This window comes from Jaculus jaculus, chromosome 14 (genome assembly GCF_020740685.1).
Source record: "Jaculus jaculus isolate mJacJac1 chromosome 14, mJacJac1.mat.Y.cur, whole genome shotgun sequence".
Taxonomy (NCBI): Eukaryota; Metazoa; Chordata; class Mammalia; order Rodentia; family Dipodidae; genus Jaculus; species Jaculus jaculus.
In genome coordinates this window covers 32,304,095-32,321,973 of record NC_059115.1, presented here as the reverse complement: position 1 = coordinate 32,321,973, position 17,879 = coordinate 32,304,095, and the positions used below count along the sequence as shown (strand labels likewise).

Here is a 17,879-nt window from a genome sequence, read left to right as displayed (position 1 = left end):
ACCCCAAACCCGGGAAGGCCCAGCCCAGGTCCCTCGCGTGTCCTTGCCGCTTCTCCGCAGAGCTCCAGAAAGAGCCCGCTGCCGTGCTCCAGTCCAGGCTGAAGAGCTGAGCCAGGGCCAGGGAGCTGGAGCGCTCTCTGCCCTGCAGGGAGCTCAGGAGATGTGAGGGAGGAAAAATACCTTGAGAGCCAAGGAGCAGCCCCCCCGCCCCCCACCGCTTTCCCAGAGGGAGGCCCTTCCCAGAGAGCAAGATAGGATTTTCTCAACCCAGGAAAAGTTTTGGCCCCAGGTGGCCAGAATAGAGGTGCTGCAGAAAACCAAGCTCCAGAAAGATCAATAAAGGCGAATGTGCTGGATGAGTGAAGACACACAGTCTTGTGCGGCTGGCTCTCTGAATTGGGGAGTGTGCCTGAGGCTCGTTCTGGGGCAGCTAATGAGTCCGTGTAGCGCACTCTCTAGCAGCCCCCACGGCCCTCACATGCACACAAGCAGTGCCTGTGAAAGGCAGGGAGGACCTGGTGAGCTCCTGGAATCTTGTCTTTGCTGTGACTCTTCTAAGACCCAAGGAAAGACGGAGGTTCAGCGAGGCTGATTGTCCAGCCTTGGTGACCCCCCAACACCTCTGTCTGCTGGGCTCTGGGTTCTCTGTCCCTTGCCACCACCAGCCTTGAACCTACATCAGGCCGTGAGTGAAAAGCCCATTTTGTGGTGCCTTGTAGCTTTGCCTTCAGAGCTCCTGTCCCACAGGGGTCACTGGGGCCCAGGGAGTGTATGAATAGCCCAAAATATCCAAAGAGGTACTCAGTGGGTCCCTGAAGTGCACTGGTCACGTGGAAAGTGGAAATACCCTGGATTGCTCAGTCCTGGGGCCTTTTCGCTTAGGGACACTGGGGTGACTAAGAGCTCCCTTACTCAGCCTAGATGCCGGCTGTGCGGGCTTCCCCAGCTCCTCCCAGCCAGGTGTCAGCCAAGGAGGAGGAGAAGGATAGGCCACTACCCCAATCCAAAACTGCTAGCTCCCAGGCCTGGTGTCTGTGGGAGGGACTTGGTGGGGCGGGAACAGTCGGGCTGGCTGCTGGGAACCAAACCGAAAGCACTTGGGCTGAAAACTGGACCGGGAGTCAGGGCTCCCAGGAGTGGGAAATTTAGCTCAGGCTAGGGAGGAATTCTCATTCTCTTCCCCCTGCCCCACTGTCACCCACCAACCTGGAGCTGAGTGGCAGCAAGAGCGGTGTGTCTGCCCCCCCCTCGGGGGGGCAGGGCAGCCCTTCAGGCTTGGGTGCTGTCTAGCACCTGGAAGAATGCCTGTGCCCTGGTTCCTGCTGTCCTTGGCACTGGGCCGAAGCCCCGTGGTCATCTCTCTGGAGAGGCTTGTGGGGCCTCAGGACACTGCACGCTGTTCTCCTGTGAGTCTGGGTTCCAGCACCTTTGGGGGAAGGCTCAGGGTTCAGTCTGTGGCCTATCAAAGCCCTGGTTTTGTTCCTGTCAACTGCCTCCACCAGAACAGCCCTGGCTGGTCTGGCTGGTGCTGGTGTAAGCAGAGAAGATGAAAAGGGACAGGAGCTGGCGCTGTCTTCTTTTGGGAGGGGCTGGGGCTGAAGCTGGGGAGTTCCAGAAAGAAGTCGGTGGGAAGGGTCTCAGGCAGGGAGACATGTTTAGATTTGGGGGCATAAACCCTGTCTTTTCCCTCCTTCTCAGGACCTCTCCTGCCACCTCTGGGGTAAGTATTGCTTCTTTTAAAGAAAGAATGTCAAAAGTTGGTAAAAGGAATAAGAACTGTTCTAGCCCCATGCCCATCCTGCCCACCGTTGGCCCAGGATAGGCCAAGCTTCTTGATCCTCTGGAGGTGACAGGTGCAACCAAACTGGACTCTAAGCAGTTTCAGTTCCCACCACACTTTCACACACAGATGGTGATATGCTCTGCCTGCCTGGGAATATCTTGTCTGCCCCAGGCCCTGTGCTGGTGCCTACGCTCCTACAGACAGAACTGGTGTTGAGGTGTCGACAGCAGACCGACTGTGATCTCTGTGTTCGTGTTACTGTTCACTTGGCTGTGCATGGTGAGTAAGTTGTCCTGTGACTGGGTGTATACACATGAGTATCTGGGGAAGTCATGAGGAGCAGGGACTCCACCAGACAGTGTGGGGTATCCGTGGTGTTTGATTCTGGTCTGAGCATCCCTAGGCTAGCCTGGTCTCCCCAGACCTGGTTCCTGCTTCCAAGCAAAGAATTTTTTGAAAGGGAAACCAAGGCAGAAGCCAGCCTAGAGGAGGAGCCTAATCTGGGCTGGCTCTCTGTTCCTTGCAGGGCACTGGGTACAGCCTAAAGATGAGATAAAATCTGCTTCAGAGTTCGAGGATCCTAGGAACGGTAAGGAGAGCCAGCTGGATCAACTGCTTCTTGTGACCGTCTTGCCTATGGCCCCTGGCCTGACTGACCCCCACTTGTTGCTCATAGCTTCTCTCCAGGCCCAGGTCGTGATCTCCTTCCAGGCCTACCCCACTGCCCGCTGCGCCCTGCTGGAGGTACAAGTGCCTGCTACTCTGGTGCAGCCTGGTCAATCTGTGGTATGTGAAGTCATCCTCCTGATGAGAATAACCACTTTCTAGATACAAGATCCAAAACAATCTCATGTACTGTCTCTTGGTTCTGATCAGAGCAATGGGCAAGATCCTTCAGCCCTTCCTGCCTGGGCTTTTCTCTCTGTAAAGTGAGGATAAGAGCAGCTTACCTTGTGTGTTTGACTTTGTGAGAAATCACCATTGACATTCCCACCAGCTTGGAAGCATCCATTTGCTTTTCATCTTTGCCAACACTGGGTACTGTAGTTTGAAACTGTAGCTATTCTACTTGTGGTAGTGGTGTATAACTGGGGTTGATTTTTTTTTTTTTTTTTTTGTGTGTGTGTGTGTGTGTGGTAATGATGATGCTAGTAGTATTTGTTGTTGTCGTTGTGTGATGTGTGTGTATGTATTTGTGTGCTTATTGCTGGGAACTGAACCAAAGGATTTGAACATATGAGGCAAGCACTCTATTATACATTGACATTCCCATACCTTGGTTTTGTTTGTTTGTTTGTTTTTGTTTTTTTGAGGTAGGGTCTTGCTATCATCCAGGCTGACCTGGAATTCACTATGTTGTCTCAGTGTGGCCTTGAACTCATGGCGCTCCTTCTACTCCTGCTTCCCAGGTGCTTGGATTAAAGTCATGTGCCACCATATCTGGCTCCTGTTTTGCTTTTTTTAAAAAAATTAATTTATTTATTTGAAAGAGACAGAAAGAGGTGGGTGGGAAGAGAATGGGTGCAACAGGGCCTCCTGCCACTGCAAACTAACTCCAGACTCATGTGCCACTTTGTGCTTCTGGCTTTACTTGGGTACTGGGGAATTGAACCTAGGACACCAGGCTTTGCAAGCAAGTTCCTTTAACCACTAAGCCAGCTCCCCAGTCCTAACCTTCCTTTTTCTAAAAAAGATTTTTTTTTAAATGATACCTACAGACTTATTAAGAAAATAAATGAGCCGGGCATGATGGCACACACCTTTAATACCAGCACTAGGGAGACTGAGGTAGGAGGATCACTGTGAGTTCTAGATCACCCTGGGTTAGAACAAGACCTTACTTCAAAAGGACAAAACAAAACAAAGCAACAACAATAAACAACCAGAAAAGAAGAAAGAAATAAATGATGGAAAGATGTGAAAGTGGGGCTGGAGAGATGGCTTGGTGGTTAAATACACTTGTTTACAAAGCCTGATGGCCTGGGTTTGATTCCCCAGTACCCACAGAAAGGCAGACACACAAAGTGACACATATATCTGCCTTTCTGTGGGTACTGGAGAATGAAACTCAAGTAGAGAAGAGGCTTGGAGAAGGGCATTTTATGGGATGCATGCACTTCTCTGAACTCTTGGACTAAGGACCATGCTTGTGCATGTGGGGCAGGCCACACATATTTGGAAGGTCTGACTCCAATGGAACCAAATCATTCAAACTCCTCCAGATCCCAGTCCCCATCTGGAAAATTATAGAGTAGAAGACTTGCTTGACCCACCTCACAAGGCAGTTATAAGCACTACTGAGGAGAGAGCCCCGTACTTTTGTTGGGGTGTTTCAGGAACTTTATTTTGGCCAGCCTAGGACAGTAAGGGTGGGGCAGGGACTCAGACAGCCATGTCTACTTCTGCCCTTTCAACACCACTACAAAGGATGCTTGCTTTAGAACGAACCTGTGGAGGTACTTTAATGGTAGCTTTCAGGCTAGACATGGTTGGGAATGTGGGCAGTGGCTAGGCTGAATGGTCCGTGTAGACAAACCTAAGTCCTTAGCTTGGATTCAGAGCCATCTACCACCAGCCTTTTACCACCCTTTTCCTTTACAGGGCTCTGTAGTATTTGACTGCTTCGAAGCTGGTCTGGGGGCTGAGGTGAGAATCTGGTCCTACACACAGCCCAGGTACCAGAAGGAACTCAACCTCACCCAGCAGCTACCTGGTAAATGGCCTCAGAGTCTCAAGGGCCCCTGTCCTGACCTGCCTAGTCTGTCTCCCCTAGTCACTCCCCTCTTCCTAGCCCCATCTCAGACAGGGCTCTGAGCTGACATCCTTGTGTTTCTCTCCAGATGGCATAGCTTCCTAGCCCCTGGGGTGAGTGCTTTGTGCACTGGGTAGGCGTGGGTGGTATTTGGGGGTCAGGAAGTCCCCCCAGAGCCCTCATGTGTTGGATTAGCCTGCTTCTTTTTTGGCCTCCAGCCCCACTGGAGGCTTTTCTGTGCTCTCTCTCTCCAGATTGCAGGGGTCTCGAAGTCCGGGACAGCATCCAGAGCTGCTGGGGTAGGGGCTAGGAACAGTGGGCTGAGTGGAGGGAGGGATGGGGTCTGTTGTTCACATGAGGAGCCCTTGAAGTTGACTTCAGTTCTCAGCTCTGGGATATCACATTCCAGAAGCTCACCTAGCTCATTCATTCATTCCATCAGGCATTGGAAATATAAACATGAATCTCTTCCTTGTAACCAGGGACATCTAGTGGTCCCAAGTAATGCCAATATTATGGTGCTTGCACGCAGAAGGTGGAGGCCGATTAGAAGTCATCTTCAGCCACAGAGTGAATTAGAAGCTAGCTGGATTACATGAAAACTTGTCTTAAAGGAAGAAAGGAAGGAAGGAGGGAGGGAGGGAGGGAAGGAAGGAAGGAAGGAAGGAAGGAAGGAAGGAAGGAAGGAAGGAAGGAAGGAAGGAAGAAAGGAAGGAAGGAAGGAAGGAAGGAAGGGGTGAAGGAAGAAAGGAAAGAGGAAGGGAAGGAAGGAAAGAGAAAAATTGTGGTGCCCTCCTCCACAGATCAAAATGGAAATGCAGTTAAACATGAAATATAAGGGCCAAGAAGATCAAGGTTCTGTTACCTTTGTTTTGTATTTTTAAAAATTATTTTATTTATTTATTTGACAGAGAAAGAGGGAGAGAGAGAGAGAAGCACCAGGGCCTCCAGCCACTGCAAATGGACTCCAGATGCGTGCACCCCCTTATGCATCTGGCTAACGTGGGTCCTGGGGAATCAAACCTGGGTCCTTTGGCTTTGCAGACAAACGCCTTAACTGCTAAGCCATCCCTCCAGCCCTGTTTTGTATTTTTATATGATATTTATTTATTTATTTATTTGAGAGAGGAAGGAAGGGAGAGAGAGAGAGAGAGAGAAAGAGAGAGAGAGAGAGAGAGAGAATGGGTGTGCCATAGCCTTTAGCCCTATAAACATACTCCAGACACATGTGCCACCTTGTGCCTGCTGAGTCATTTCTCCAGTCCTGTATTTTTTTCTACTTAGTCTGTATAACATACTTACAGAAACGTTTATAAATGCTCTGATTTTATTGTCCAGTTCAATTATATTTTTAAAAAAAAACTTTTTTTTTTTTTTTTTTGTTTTTCAAAGAAGAGTCTCACTCTAGTCCAGGCTGACCTGAAATTCACTATGTAGTCTCAGGGTGGCCTCAAACTCATGGTGATCCTCCTACCTCTGCCTCCTGAGTACTGTAATTAAAGGCATGCACCACCATGCCCAGTAAGTAAAAAAAAAAATTTTGAGACAGGTTCATCCTATATTGTCCAGGCTGGGCTCAAACTTGGAATCCTCCTGCCTCAATGTCCCAAGTAGCAGGGATTATAGGAGTGTGCCCCTATATTCAACTCTGTTCAGCTAGTGTTTATGTATGTATATACCTGCACAACCAACACTGCACCAAAATTAAGATATAAACACTGGTGGTTTGGAAATATTAAAAATTTTCCAGCACTCAGAAAGTAGAGGTAGGAGGATTACTATGAGTTTGAGGCTAGCCTGAGACTACATAATGAATTCTAGGTCAAAATTTTTAACTTTCTTTTCTTTTATTTCTTTTAAAAATATTTTATTTATTTATTTGAGAGAGAAAAAGGAGAGAAGGAGCAGATGTGTACATATATACAGAGAATAGGCATGCCAGGGCCTCCTCCAGCTACTGTAAAAGAACTCCAGATGCATGTGCCACCTTGTGCATCTGACTTTGTACTAAGGAATTGAACCTGAGTTCTTTGGCTTTGTAGGCAAGTACCTTAACCGCTAAGCCATCTCTCCAGCCCTCTTTTTTTTAAAATATTTTAAAAAGATTTTTATTTATTTATTTGATTATTTGAGAGTGACAGAGAGAGAAAGAGGCAGATAGAGAGTGAGAGAGAGAATGGGCGCGCCAGGGCTTCCAGCCACTGTAAACGAACTCCAGACACGAGCGCCCCCTTGTGCATCTGGCTAACGTGGGACCTGGGGAACCGAGCCTCGAACTGGGGTCCATAGGCTTCATAGGCAAGCGCTTAACCGCTATGCCATCTCTCCAGCCCCAGCCCTCTTTTTTTTTTTTTTTTTTTTTTTTAATGAGAGAGAGAGAGAGAGAGAATTGGCACTACAGAGCCTCCAGCCATTGCAATTGAACTCCAGATACATATGCCACCCTGTACACATGTGTAACCTTGTGCATTTGCCGCCTTGTGTGTCTGGCTTATTTGGGATCTGGGGAGTTGAACATGGGTCCTTAGGCTTCTCAGGCCAAGTGCCTCAACCACTAAGCCATCTCTCCAGCCCCTATTTGCTTTTTTAAAAAATATAATTTCTTTGTCTTTCTTTTTTATTTTTTATTTATTTATTTGAGAGAGAAAGAGGCAAATAGAGAGAATGAGCACGTTAGGGCCTCCAGCTGCTGCAAATGAACTCCAGATACATGAACAACCTTGCCTACCTGGCTTACGTGGGTACTGGGGAATTGAACCCAGGTCCTTAGGCTTTGCAGGCAAGTGCCTTAACTACTGAGCCATCTCTCTAGCCTGAGTCTTTCTTTATTTAAATTTTGTTTTATTTTTAGCCCCTTACATTTTAATGTGGCCTTTCTCTTTGGCAATCCATAGACTACTCCACACCAGATCTTTGAAAACAGATAGACATCATGTATTTCACTTCTTCATTCAGTAGATATTGCTTCCCTTATTCAACAAATATTGACTAAGTAATTTTTTGCACTAGGCATAGGTATAATAAATTAATAAGCAAACTGATAAAACTCTGTCCTTATGGAGCTGTTTGTCAGAGTTGGGGTGTGGGTAAGGGAGGACACAATAAACCCATAAAGCTGTGAGCTATACAGTAGGGTAGATGGTGACTACAGCTATAGAGAAAACTCAAGAAAAAGGAATAGGAAGGTTGGGAATTGGCAACAAAGGGGTGGCCTCACTGTAGTGGAGGATATGATGGAGGAACCATATATTTGAGAAACTGTGGTGCCACAGGGAGAGAGCAGTGTGAAGGACATAGAGTATGAATGTGGTTAGATGTCCTTAAGGGATAAGAAGTTCAATTTGTCTGTGGCAGAGTAATCAAGGGCACAGGTACTAGGAGATGAGGGTAGAGAGGTCATGGCAACTAAATTTGTTAGGGCCTTGAAAGCTATTGTAAGGACTCTGGCTTTTACTGGGAGTGCTCTGTGGGGCATAATGAAATTCTGAGGAGAATGTTTTGTGTAAGGAGGTGTAGGACCCTACTGGCTTTAGAGGGACTAAAGAGAGAGAGAAGCTATCCCAAGACCACAAGAGCCTCCGTGGGCTTAGCTCTGGGTCTGAGTGGCTGGGGAAAACATCTAGTATGAGATGAGTACAATCTCTGCCCTCCTAAGGCCTCCTAGTCCAAGAGGTTTGATAGCATCTCCAAAGGGGCAATTGGTGAGTATGGCCCAGGGTGGCTGTGCAGGAGTAAAGTCTAAGCTGCCCTCTCTGCTTTCCCCACCAGTCCTGCCATGGCTCAACGTGTCTGCAGATGGTGACAATGTGTGTCTGGTGCTGGATGTCCCTGAGAGGAAGCACTTTGGCCTCTTGCTGTATTGGGATCAGGTCCAGGGTCCCCTCAAACCCTGGTGGCACAGAAACCTGGTAAGGCATCTCCTCCCAGCTCCACTTCCACCCCAGGCTGATGTTTATGCTAAAGATGTGTATACACTGTCAAAAAGGACCCCTGAGGAGGACACACCCAGAGCAAGGGAACATTGATGAGGGGAGGAGGACTTCTGTCTGTCTGGTTCTGTCAACTTTGGCCTTCCCCTCTTCCTCTTCTTTACCTTCTCCAACTTCTCTCCATCTGTTTGTCCCACAGACTGGGCCGCAGACCATTACTCTGAACCATACAGACCTGGTTCCCTGCCTCTGCATTCAGGTAGGAGCAGAGAAGATGGAGATAAGGTGGCCTCCACCCTTCTGGGCTTACTATCCTCCATACTGTTTGGGAGACCATGACTCCCTCAGGGGGCTGTCTTTCCCTGGGCCCTTGGCTGTCCTATGCCTTCTGCCTGTTACATGCCCAGAATGATCTTCCTAGTCTTCCATCCACAGGATTGCCATTTATGCCTCACAGCCCACTAACATATCACCTGTTCCTTGACATCATCCCTTCCTCCTTGAACTCTCTCTTTGTGCTCCTTTGAATGTGTGCTATGCACTTAGATGGGTTTGAATCCACGCTTCTGCTGTTTACCAGCTGTGTGCACAAGCCACTCTCTGAACCTGCTTCCTACCTGTAAAATGGGAATGGGATCATGGGGCTGAGGTAAGGAAGAATGCCACATCCAGGCTTAAATATTTTGGTTGTTTTCTTTACCTGCATCACACATTTAATTAGTCACGGGGTCCCATTCACTTGATCTTTGACATTCAACAACCTCTAACCCACCTCTCTTCCATCGCTTGTCTGCCATTCTGAGCCCCATAGTCTGTCCTCAACTGAACTTTTCCCACTATATTTTTCTCAGTGTTTTCTGTGGGAAGTTTATGAAATGATACACCCACTGTTGCCTTTGTTCAGGCAGTCCTCATCACTTTTGGCACAGCTAGATCCTGCTGGCTCACATGTCACAGCTTTCCTGAAACTTACCTGCAATCACCTGGCCTCTCCTGGTTCCTTTCTCTGCCCTTTCTTGTTAATGTATCCCTTTAACATTTGGGCATCACCAAAGTGGGGTCTGATGATGAATGCTTGAAATCCCAGTACTTGGGAGGTAGAGGCAGGAGGATCAAAGTTCAAAGTTAGCTGGGCGTGGTGGCGAATGCCTTTAATCCCAGCACTTGGGAGGCAGATGTAGGAGGATCACTGAAAGTTTGAGGCCACCCTGAGGCTATATCCAGGTCAGCCTGAGCTAGAGAGAGACCCTACCTCAGAAAAAGTTTGTTGAGGATCTGGAAAGATGGTTCAGTGGTTAAAGGTGCTTGCTGGTTAAAGGTGCTTGCCTGTAAAGCCTCATGGCCCAGGATCCATTTCCCCAGTACCCAAATAAAGCCAGATGCACAAAGTTTGTTTGCAGTGGCAAGAGGAGGCCCTGGTTTGCCCATACTCTCACTCTTTGTCAAATAAATGATAAAATATTTTAAAAGTTGGTTAATTACAAATGTGAGTATTCAGCATAGTGTTTGCTGAAAGAATATATTTTGCAGCTGTGACGATTTCTCTATGTATCTCTATAAAGGGAGATGGCCTGGCAAGTGTTTGTGAAAGTGAAATATGGTTTGTGAAATATAGCTGCGAATGCATTCTACTGCCTAGCAGAGAGGGGCCTGGCACATGCTCATAGAGGGCTGGCTGGGTTGAACTAACCTGAACAAAACCATTTGCTTTTTCCAGTTGTGGCCCCTGGAGCCTGACTCTGTCAGGACCAACTTCTGCCCCTTCCAGAAAGGTGAGGAGATCTCCCATAGACGGTCTGGAGACAGCATGGGTGTCTAGGAAGCCTAGTGCACAGTGACCCTGGGCCTCTGCTGCAGATCCCCGTGCACACAGGAACCTCTGGCATGCAGCCAGGCTGCAGCTGCTACCCTCACGGAGCTGGAGGCTGAGTGCACCATGTTCTTTGTCTGCTGAGGTGACTCTGTGTTGGCAGGCATCCGACCAGAGTCCCTGCCTGGCAGTCCCATTGCTGCCACGGGAGAATGTCACTGTGAATGTAAGTGAGGTGGAGGTGGGAGGTGGAGAGAGGGAAACCCTGGAGTCCCCCTTCATGACCTCACTCATTCCTGCTTTCCACAGAAGGTCCACAAGTTCCCATTGCTGGATGGTCACCCCAACATGTGTGTCCAGGTCAGAAGGGGGATCCAGAGCACTGGGTTGAGGGTGAAACCTGCACATATATCTCACACAAGTTATATCCTCAACATTCACTTTTAACTTTTTATTTAATTTTTATTTTTTCTTTTATTTATATTTATTTATTTGAGAGTGACAAGAGAGAAAGAGGCAGAGAGAGAGAGTGAAAGAATGGGCACACCAGGGCCTCCAGCCACTGCAGATGAACTCCAGATACATGCATCACCATGTGCATCTGGCTTACATGGGTCCTGGGGACTCGAGCCTCGAACCAGGGTCCTTAGGTATCACAGGCAAGCGCTTAACCACAAAGCCATCTCTCCAGCCCCACTTTTTTTTTTTTTTTTTTTTGAGGTAGGGTCTCACTCTGGTCCAGGCTGACCTGGAATTAACTCTGTCATCTCAGGGTGGCCTTGAACTCATGGCAATCCTCTTACCTCTGCCTCCCGAGTGCTGGGATTAAAGGCGTGTGCCACCACGCCCGGCTCCAGCCCCACTTTTAACTTTTTAAAATTAACTTTATTTTATCTTATTTGTTTGAAAAAGGGAGAGAGGGAGAAAGGCAGATAGAGTGAGAGAATGGGTGCGCCAGGACTTTCAGACCCTACAAATGAACTCCAGATGCATGAGCCACCTTGGCTTATGTGGGTCCTGGGGAATTGAACCTGGGTCCTTTGGCTTTCCAGGCAAGTGTCTTAACTGCTAAGCCATCTCTCCAGCCACCCCCCTTTTTTTCAAGGTAGGGTCTTATTCTAGCCCAGGCTGACCTGGGATTCCCTATGTAGTCTCAGGCTGGCCTGGAACTCATAGTGATCTTCCTACTTCTGCCTTCTGAGTGCTGGGATTAAAGGTGTGTGCCACCATGCCTGGAAACTCTCATTTTTAAAAATATATTTTATTTATTTATTGGGGGGGGGGTGGAGAGAGAATGAGAATGGGCATGCCAGGGCCTCCAGCCACTGCAAACAAGCTCCAGATGCTGCCGTGTGTGGTGGAGAATCAAACCTGGTTCCTTAGGCTTCGCAGGCAAGTGCCTTAATAGCTAAGCCATTTCTCCAGCCCTAATTTTTGTTTTTTTGAGGTAGGGTCTCACTGTATCTCAGGCTGACCTGGAATTCACTATGTAATCTCAGGGTGGCCTCGAACTCACAGTGATCCTCCAACCTCTGCCTCCTCAGTGCTGAGATTAAAGATATGTGCTAGCACACCTGGCTATAAAAAACATTTATTGGGCTGGAGAGATGGCTTAGTAGTTAAGGTATTTGCCTGCAAAGCCAAAGGACCACATGTTTATTTCCAGGACCCATGTAAGCCAAATGCACAAGGCCGTATGTGTCTGGAGTTCATTTGCAGTGGCTGGAGGCCCTGGTACACCCATTCTCTCTGCCTCTTTCTCTTTCTTAAATAAATAAAAATAAAGCAAATTTTTTTTTAAAAAGATTAAACAATAATGAAGTAAAAAAAAAAATTATTGAGCTTAGTGCTTTAATCCAGTACTTGGAAGGCAGAGGTAAGAGGATTGCTGTGAGTTTGAGGCCATTCTGAGACTTCCATAGTGAATTTCAGGTTCAGCCTAGGATAGAGTGAGATCCTACCTCGAAAAACAACAACAACAACAAAACATTTATTGACGATTTAGCTGGGAATGGTGACTCACCACACATTTGATCTAGGCACTTGGAAGACAGTGTAGGCTACATAGTAAGTTACATGCCAGACTGGGCCCTGCAATGAGACCCTGTCTCTAAAACACGGTTTTCCCAGGCCCTCCATGTGGGATCTCTAGCCACATGGATGTCTTTCCTTGGCTCTGTATTTCCCTCAATAAATACAGTAATTTAATGATGATAAAAAAGATCATCTACTGTGTGCCAGGCACTTGTGGTCTGTCAGTAAATAAAACCAATAAATTTTCTCATGTCAAAGGAACCTATGTTCTAATGAAGAAAAGCAAAAAATGTATTATAGTAAGTTAACATGTTTAAACTGAATTTAAATATCCCAGCAAAAGAAGGAATGAGGGGCTGGAGAGATGGCTTAGCGGTTAAGCGCTTGCCTGTGAAGCCTAAGGACCCCAGTTCGAGGCTCGATTCTCCAGGACCCACGTTAGCCAGATGCACAAGGGAGCGCACGCATCAGGTGTTCGTTTGCAGTGGCTGGAGGCCCTGGCGCGCCCATTCTCTCTCTCTCTTTCTCTGTCTGTTGCTCTCAAATAAATAAACAAAAAATTAAAAAAAAAAAAAAGAAGGAATGAGGGAGAGGGTTGGGGGCTATAATGTTAAGCAGGTGGTCAGGTGGGAAGGGACTGCAATGGTTAGACGAAAAGGGATTTTTTTTTTTTTATTTTTGAAAAGGGAATGTTTTAAGTGTCTGTTTATTAAAAGAACTTTAAGGCTTTAACAGGCTTTATGCCTGTTAGGACAGGTATGCTCACAGGGTTGGGGCTAAGAAAACTTCAATCCTGCGGCCTGAACCTTGGTCTGCCTAACCTCTAGTCGAGTGCAGACACAGACAGATGGGTTTCCACTTGCCTGCCCCTCTCCTGCCCTGGCTCTTGCTTTCTCTGGTGCTTCTAACTCTGGACCTTTCTAAGCAGGTGAGCAGTAGGGAGAAGGTGCAGCTGCAAGTGTGCTTGTGGTCTGGTAAGTAGGGCTTGAGGGTGGCTAGGACAGGGCCACTGTGATTAGGTGATCCTAGAGGTGCTAGCTTCTGGGGATGAAGGTCAGGGCATGGGAAGGGGTGGGTGGCAGCTCCCAGCATGGCTGGGTTTTGCTCAGAGTGGCCTCTCATTCCTCCCAGACTCCCTGGGACCCTTCAAGAATGATATGCTGCTGGTGGAGTCAAGAGGCTTGCAGAACGACACATCACTCTGTGCCTTGGGACCCAGTGGCTGTACTCCACTGCCCAGCAAGACTTCCATGGTGAGGATGAGTGGACCTTCCTCCATGGACCTATCTTCCTCCAAATTTCACATGACACTCACATTCCTCCTATTCTGTCAGGCTCTGTGCTCCTCTCTGGGGATGAATGAATGGTGTGTGAGTGTGTGGGGTGTCTGACTTTGGCCTTTTTCAGTAGCCTCTCAAGTCTCCCAGCTTTCCTCAAGCCAATTTTGCTGAACTGCATACTGATGGTCTCCTCAGGGTACTACCCTGAGGTGACAGCCCCCCTTCTTTGGTTTGGCAGAGAGCAGCTCACCTTGGAGAACAGCTGCTGCAAGACCTTCAGTCAGGACAGTGTCTGAAGGTGAGTTGGTAACAGGAGGGCCTTGTCCCAGCGACCAAAGGCAGTATATCTAAAACCAGTACTCAGTATTTGTTTGTGACTATTTTGTATCTAGCTCTGGGGAGGTTAAGCATAGAAGCATAGTTACAGTCCCCAAGGAGCTCACTGCTTAGTAGAGACCAGTAAATGGATGAACACACCCATAAATGTTAGGTTCCGGAGAGCTTCACTGATGGATCTCTTTCTGTGGGCCCAGTTTGGCATGGAGGAAATCAGCCTGGGCAGTAGGCTCAGCTTAAGCAAAGGCAGAGCTGGTTGCAGGAGCTGCCGTATACTAGGAAATGCAGAGCTGATGCAGGGAATCCCATCAGGCTGGCCAGAAACTAATGGTTGTGGAACACCAACTTGGGGACTCTGAACTTGGTTGTCTTACAGCTGTGGGATGACGACCTGGGAGCACTATGGGCCTGCCCCATGGAGAAGTGTGAGTATTACAAGAATTGCCCTTCCTCTATATACTAGGAGGCCCCTGTTGTGCATGTGGCTCTATGAAAGAACTGGAGAAATGAACCTAGTCATGCAGGGTTTGCAAACCAGCTCCTTAAACCATGGAGCCATCTCCCAGAGCCTGGAATGATGGCACACACCTTTAATACCAGCACTCAGGAGGCATAGGTCAGAGGATTATTGTGAGTTTGAGGTCACCCTGAGACTACATAATGAGTTCCAGGTCAGCCTGGGCTAGAGCAACACCCTACCTCAAACAAACAAACAGAAAATAAAACATGAATGAATATAAATTAGTGTGGCTGTTATGCCACTTTGTGCATCTGGCTTTACATGGATACTGAGGATTCAAACCTGGTCCATCAGGTTGCAAACAAGCACCTTTAACACCCTAACCCATCTCTCTAGCCCTCATTTCTTTCTTTCTTTTCTTTTTTTTTTTTTTTTTTTTTGTTTCTCAAGGTAGGGTCTTGCTCTAGCCCAGGCAGACCTGGAATTCACTATGCAATCTCAGGCTGGCCTTCAACTCCTGGCGATCCTCCTGATTGCTGGGATTAAAGGTGTGCACCACTGCATCCAGCCTATGAAGTACATTTAAAAAATATGTATTTATTTATGGAGGGGAAGGTGTACAGATAGCAAATGGGTGTGCCAGGACCTCTAACTGCTGCAAATGAACTCCAGACACATGTGCCACCTTGTGAATCTGGGTTACATGGGTACTGGGTAAACAAACCTGGATCCTTAGGCTTGGCAGGCAAGCGCCTTAACTGCTAAGCCATCTCTCCAGCCCTGATTTTTTTTTTTTTTTTTTTTTTGAGGTGGTTTTCACTCTAGCTCATGCTGACCTGGAATTCACTATGTAGTCTCATGGCAGTCTTCCTACCTTTGCCTCCTGAGTGCTGGGACTAAAGGTGTGAGCCACCAAACCCAGCCTGAAGTTTTTTAATATTTAATTTTTATTTATTTATTAGGGAGAGAGAGGAAGAATGGGCATGCTACGGTCTTTAGCCGCTGCAAGTAAACTTCAGATGCATGTGCCACCTTGTGCATCGGGATTATGTGGGTCCTGGGGAATTAGACCTGGGTCCTTTGGCCCACAGGCAAGCACCTTAGCTGCTAAGCCATCTCTCCGGAGAGTTCCTGGAGTACTTTTTTTTTTTTTAGGCAGGGTCTCACTCACTCTAGCCCAGGCTGACCTGGAATTCACTATGGAGTCTCAGGGTGGCCTCCAACTCATGGCGATTCTCTTACCTCTGCCTCCCTAGTGCTGGGATTAAAGGTGTGCACCACCATGCCTGGCTTGAAGTACATTTTTGAGATGTTGCAAGGTTGTCAGTGTTTGGGGCAGGCAAGCAAGCTTGTCATGAGGTGAAGATGAGAGGCCTAGAAGGGTATTTGAGTTTTATGCTTAGAGCACACGTTCCCTCAAGGGCTAGAACAAAATTTGTATTTGGGGCCGGGGAGATAGTTCCTTTGGTAAAACGCTTGTCCTGTGAATTTGATTCCCAGAAACCACATAGAAATGCTCAAGTATGTACCTATAGCACTGGGGAACCAGAGAGGTGGATTGCTGAAGCAATTAGCCAGCTAGTCTGGTCTAATTGGTGAACTCAAGGCCAATGAGTGCTTGTTTCAAAGAGGTGGTACTACCAAGGTTGGCCATGTGCTTACCCTCACATGTATGTTAAAAAAAAGAATAACTTGTATTTTATTTTATTATTATTATTTTTGGTCTCTTCCATGGTAGGGTGCCCTCTAGCCCAGGCTGTCCTGGAATTCACTATATACTCTCAGGCTGGCCTCGAATTCACGGGATCCTCCTACCTCTGCTAAGTGCTAGGATTAAAGGCGTGAGCCATCACACCCGGCTAATACTTGCATTTTAAATATTTTTGTTCATTTTTTATTTATTTATTTGAGAGTGACAGAGAGAAAGACAGATAGAAGGAGAGAGAGAGAATGGGCGAGCCAGGGCTTCCAGCCACTGCAAACGAACTAACCCTAACCCCTTGTGCATCTGGCTAACGTGGGACCTGGGGAACCGAGCCTCGAACCGGGGTCCTTAGGCTTCACAGGCAAGCGCTTAACCGCTAAGCCATCTCTCCAGCCCAAATACTTGCATTTTAAACAGACCTCTAGGTCTGCCTGTAGAATCACTGTACTTGAGGAAGACAACAGGGATCCCAGTTGGAAGGCTATTGCAGTCAGGCAAAACAGAAAGGCCAAGGACACACAACACTAGCCCTAGGGGACAATTTCAGCTGACATTTGAACATTTACAATGCTTGGCTTTAAGTACTTTACATGCAACCTTATGCACTTGGTCCTGTTATCCCAACTTCACAAACATCCTGAGACAGGAGGTGAGGTATTTATCCAAAGTCACACAGATAAATGGTACTATGTTCTCACATTATGTGCTATGGCCTTTGGGTCAGTATACTTGGTTTCTTTACGCCTTGTCTTGCTCCTCTCCGAACTGGAGTGAAGGTGTCAAGTTTCTAACCCGCCCGTGCTTCTCTGGGTGTCAGATATCCACAAGCGCTGGGCCCTGGTCTGGCTGGCCTGCCTACTCTTGGGCGCTGCACTTTTTTTCTTCCTCCTCCTCCGGAAGGACCGCGTGAAAGGTGAGTTCCCAGTCATTCCATAGGGGCAGTCCAAAGTGCGGAAGGGCTGGGTGAGCTAGAGGGACGGTGAGACACTGCTGCCTGGGGCCCTCCCCCTCACAGGGTGCCAAGGCTCTTAGGGCAGGTCCTGCGCCCGCGGCTGGAGATCGCTCCCCACGGCCGGCTCACGCCCGTTCTCCCGTCTTCCGCAGCGGCCGCACAACTTCGTGTGGCTCTGCTCCTGCACGCCACCGAAGGCGCGGGCTTCGAGCGTCTGGTGGCCGCTCTGGCGTCGGCCCTGAGCCACCTGCCGCTGCGCGTAGCCGTGGACCTATGGAGCCGTCGCGAGCTGAGCGCGCAGGGGGCCCTGGCCTGGTTCCACGCACAGCGGCGCCAGACCCTGCAGGAGGGCGGCGTGGTGGTCCTGCTCTTCTCGCCCGGGGCCGTGGCCCTATGTCAGCAGTGGCTGCAGGACGCGGCGTCGGCGTCCGAGCAGGCGCCGGGCCCACACGACGCCTTCGCCGCTTCGCTCAGCTGCGTGCTGCCCGACTTCCTGCAAGGTCGGGCGCCGGGTCGCTACCTCGGGGTGTGCTTCGATGGACTGCTGCATCCGGACGACGTGCCCGCCCCTTTCCGCGCCGCGCCAGTCTTCTCCTTACCCTCGCAGTTGCCGGGCTTCCTGAGCGCCCTGCAGGAGCCCGGCGCCACGCCCCCGGGGCGACTCCAGGAGAGGGCGGAGCAAGTGTGCCGGGCCCTTCAGCCCGCCCTGGACCGCTACTTCCCGCCCGGGGGGCGGGATGCGGGCCCTGACCTGGGACCGGGGCCTGGGCTTGAATAAAGGAACACACTATACCCACGCGAAGCACACGTGTGTCTATTGGCGAGCACTGGGATGGCC

The 17,879-nt window shown here is 48.7% G+C and overlaps 1 protein-coding gene across 4 annotated transcripts; it reads left to right on the top strand.

Annotated features, from left to right (window-relative positions):
* The first annotated feature begins 10 nt into the window (after positions 1-10).
* On the top strand, positions 11-17,833 carry Il17rc (interleukin 17 receptor C). 4 transcript variants are annotated; one of them, XM_045133746.1, is made up of 18 exons: positions 14-1,406; positions 1,699-1,720; positions 1,955-2,062; positions 2,310-2,372; positions 2,460-2,569; positions 4,385-4,496; positions 4,790-4,834; positions 8,304-8,443; positions 8,664-8,723; positions 10,182-10,236; positions 10,322-10,500; positions 10,584-10,634; positions 13,237-13,282; positions 13,440-13,561; positions 13,827-13,886; positions 14,301-14,349; positions 16,907-17,002; positions 17,194-17,833. In XM_045133746.1, the coding sequence occupies exons 1-18, from the start codon at positions 1,302-1,304 to the stop codon at positions 17,817-17,819; spliced, it is 2,049 nt and encodes a 682-aa protein (XP_044989681.1). In that variant the 5' UTR covers positions 14-1,301; the 3' UTR covers positions 17,820-17,833. The 4 variants fall into 4 exon arrangements, with proteins under 4 accessions (XP_044989682.1, XP_044989681.1, XP_044989679.1 ...); XM_045133744.1 differs by having other exon boundaries at positions 15-1,406; positions 1,910-2,062; XM_045133747.1 differs by lacking the exon at positions 8,664-8,723 and having other exon boundaries at positions 11-1,406; positions 1,910-2,062.
* The last annotated feature ends 46 nt before the right edge of the window (positions 17,834-17,879 follow it).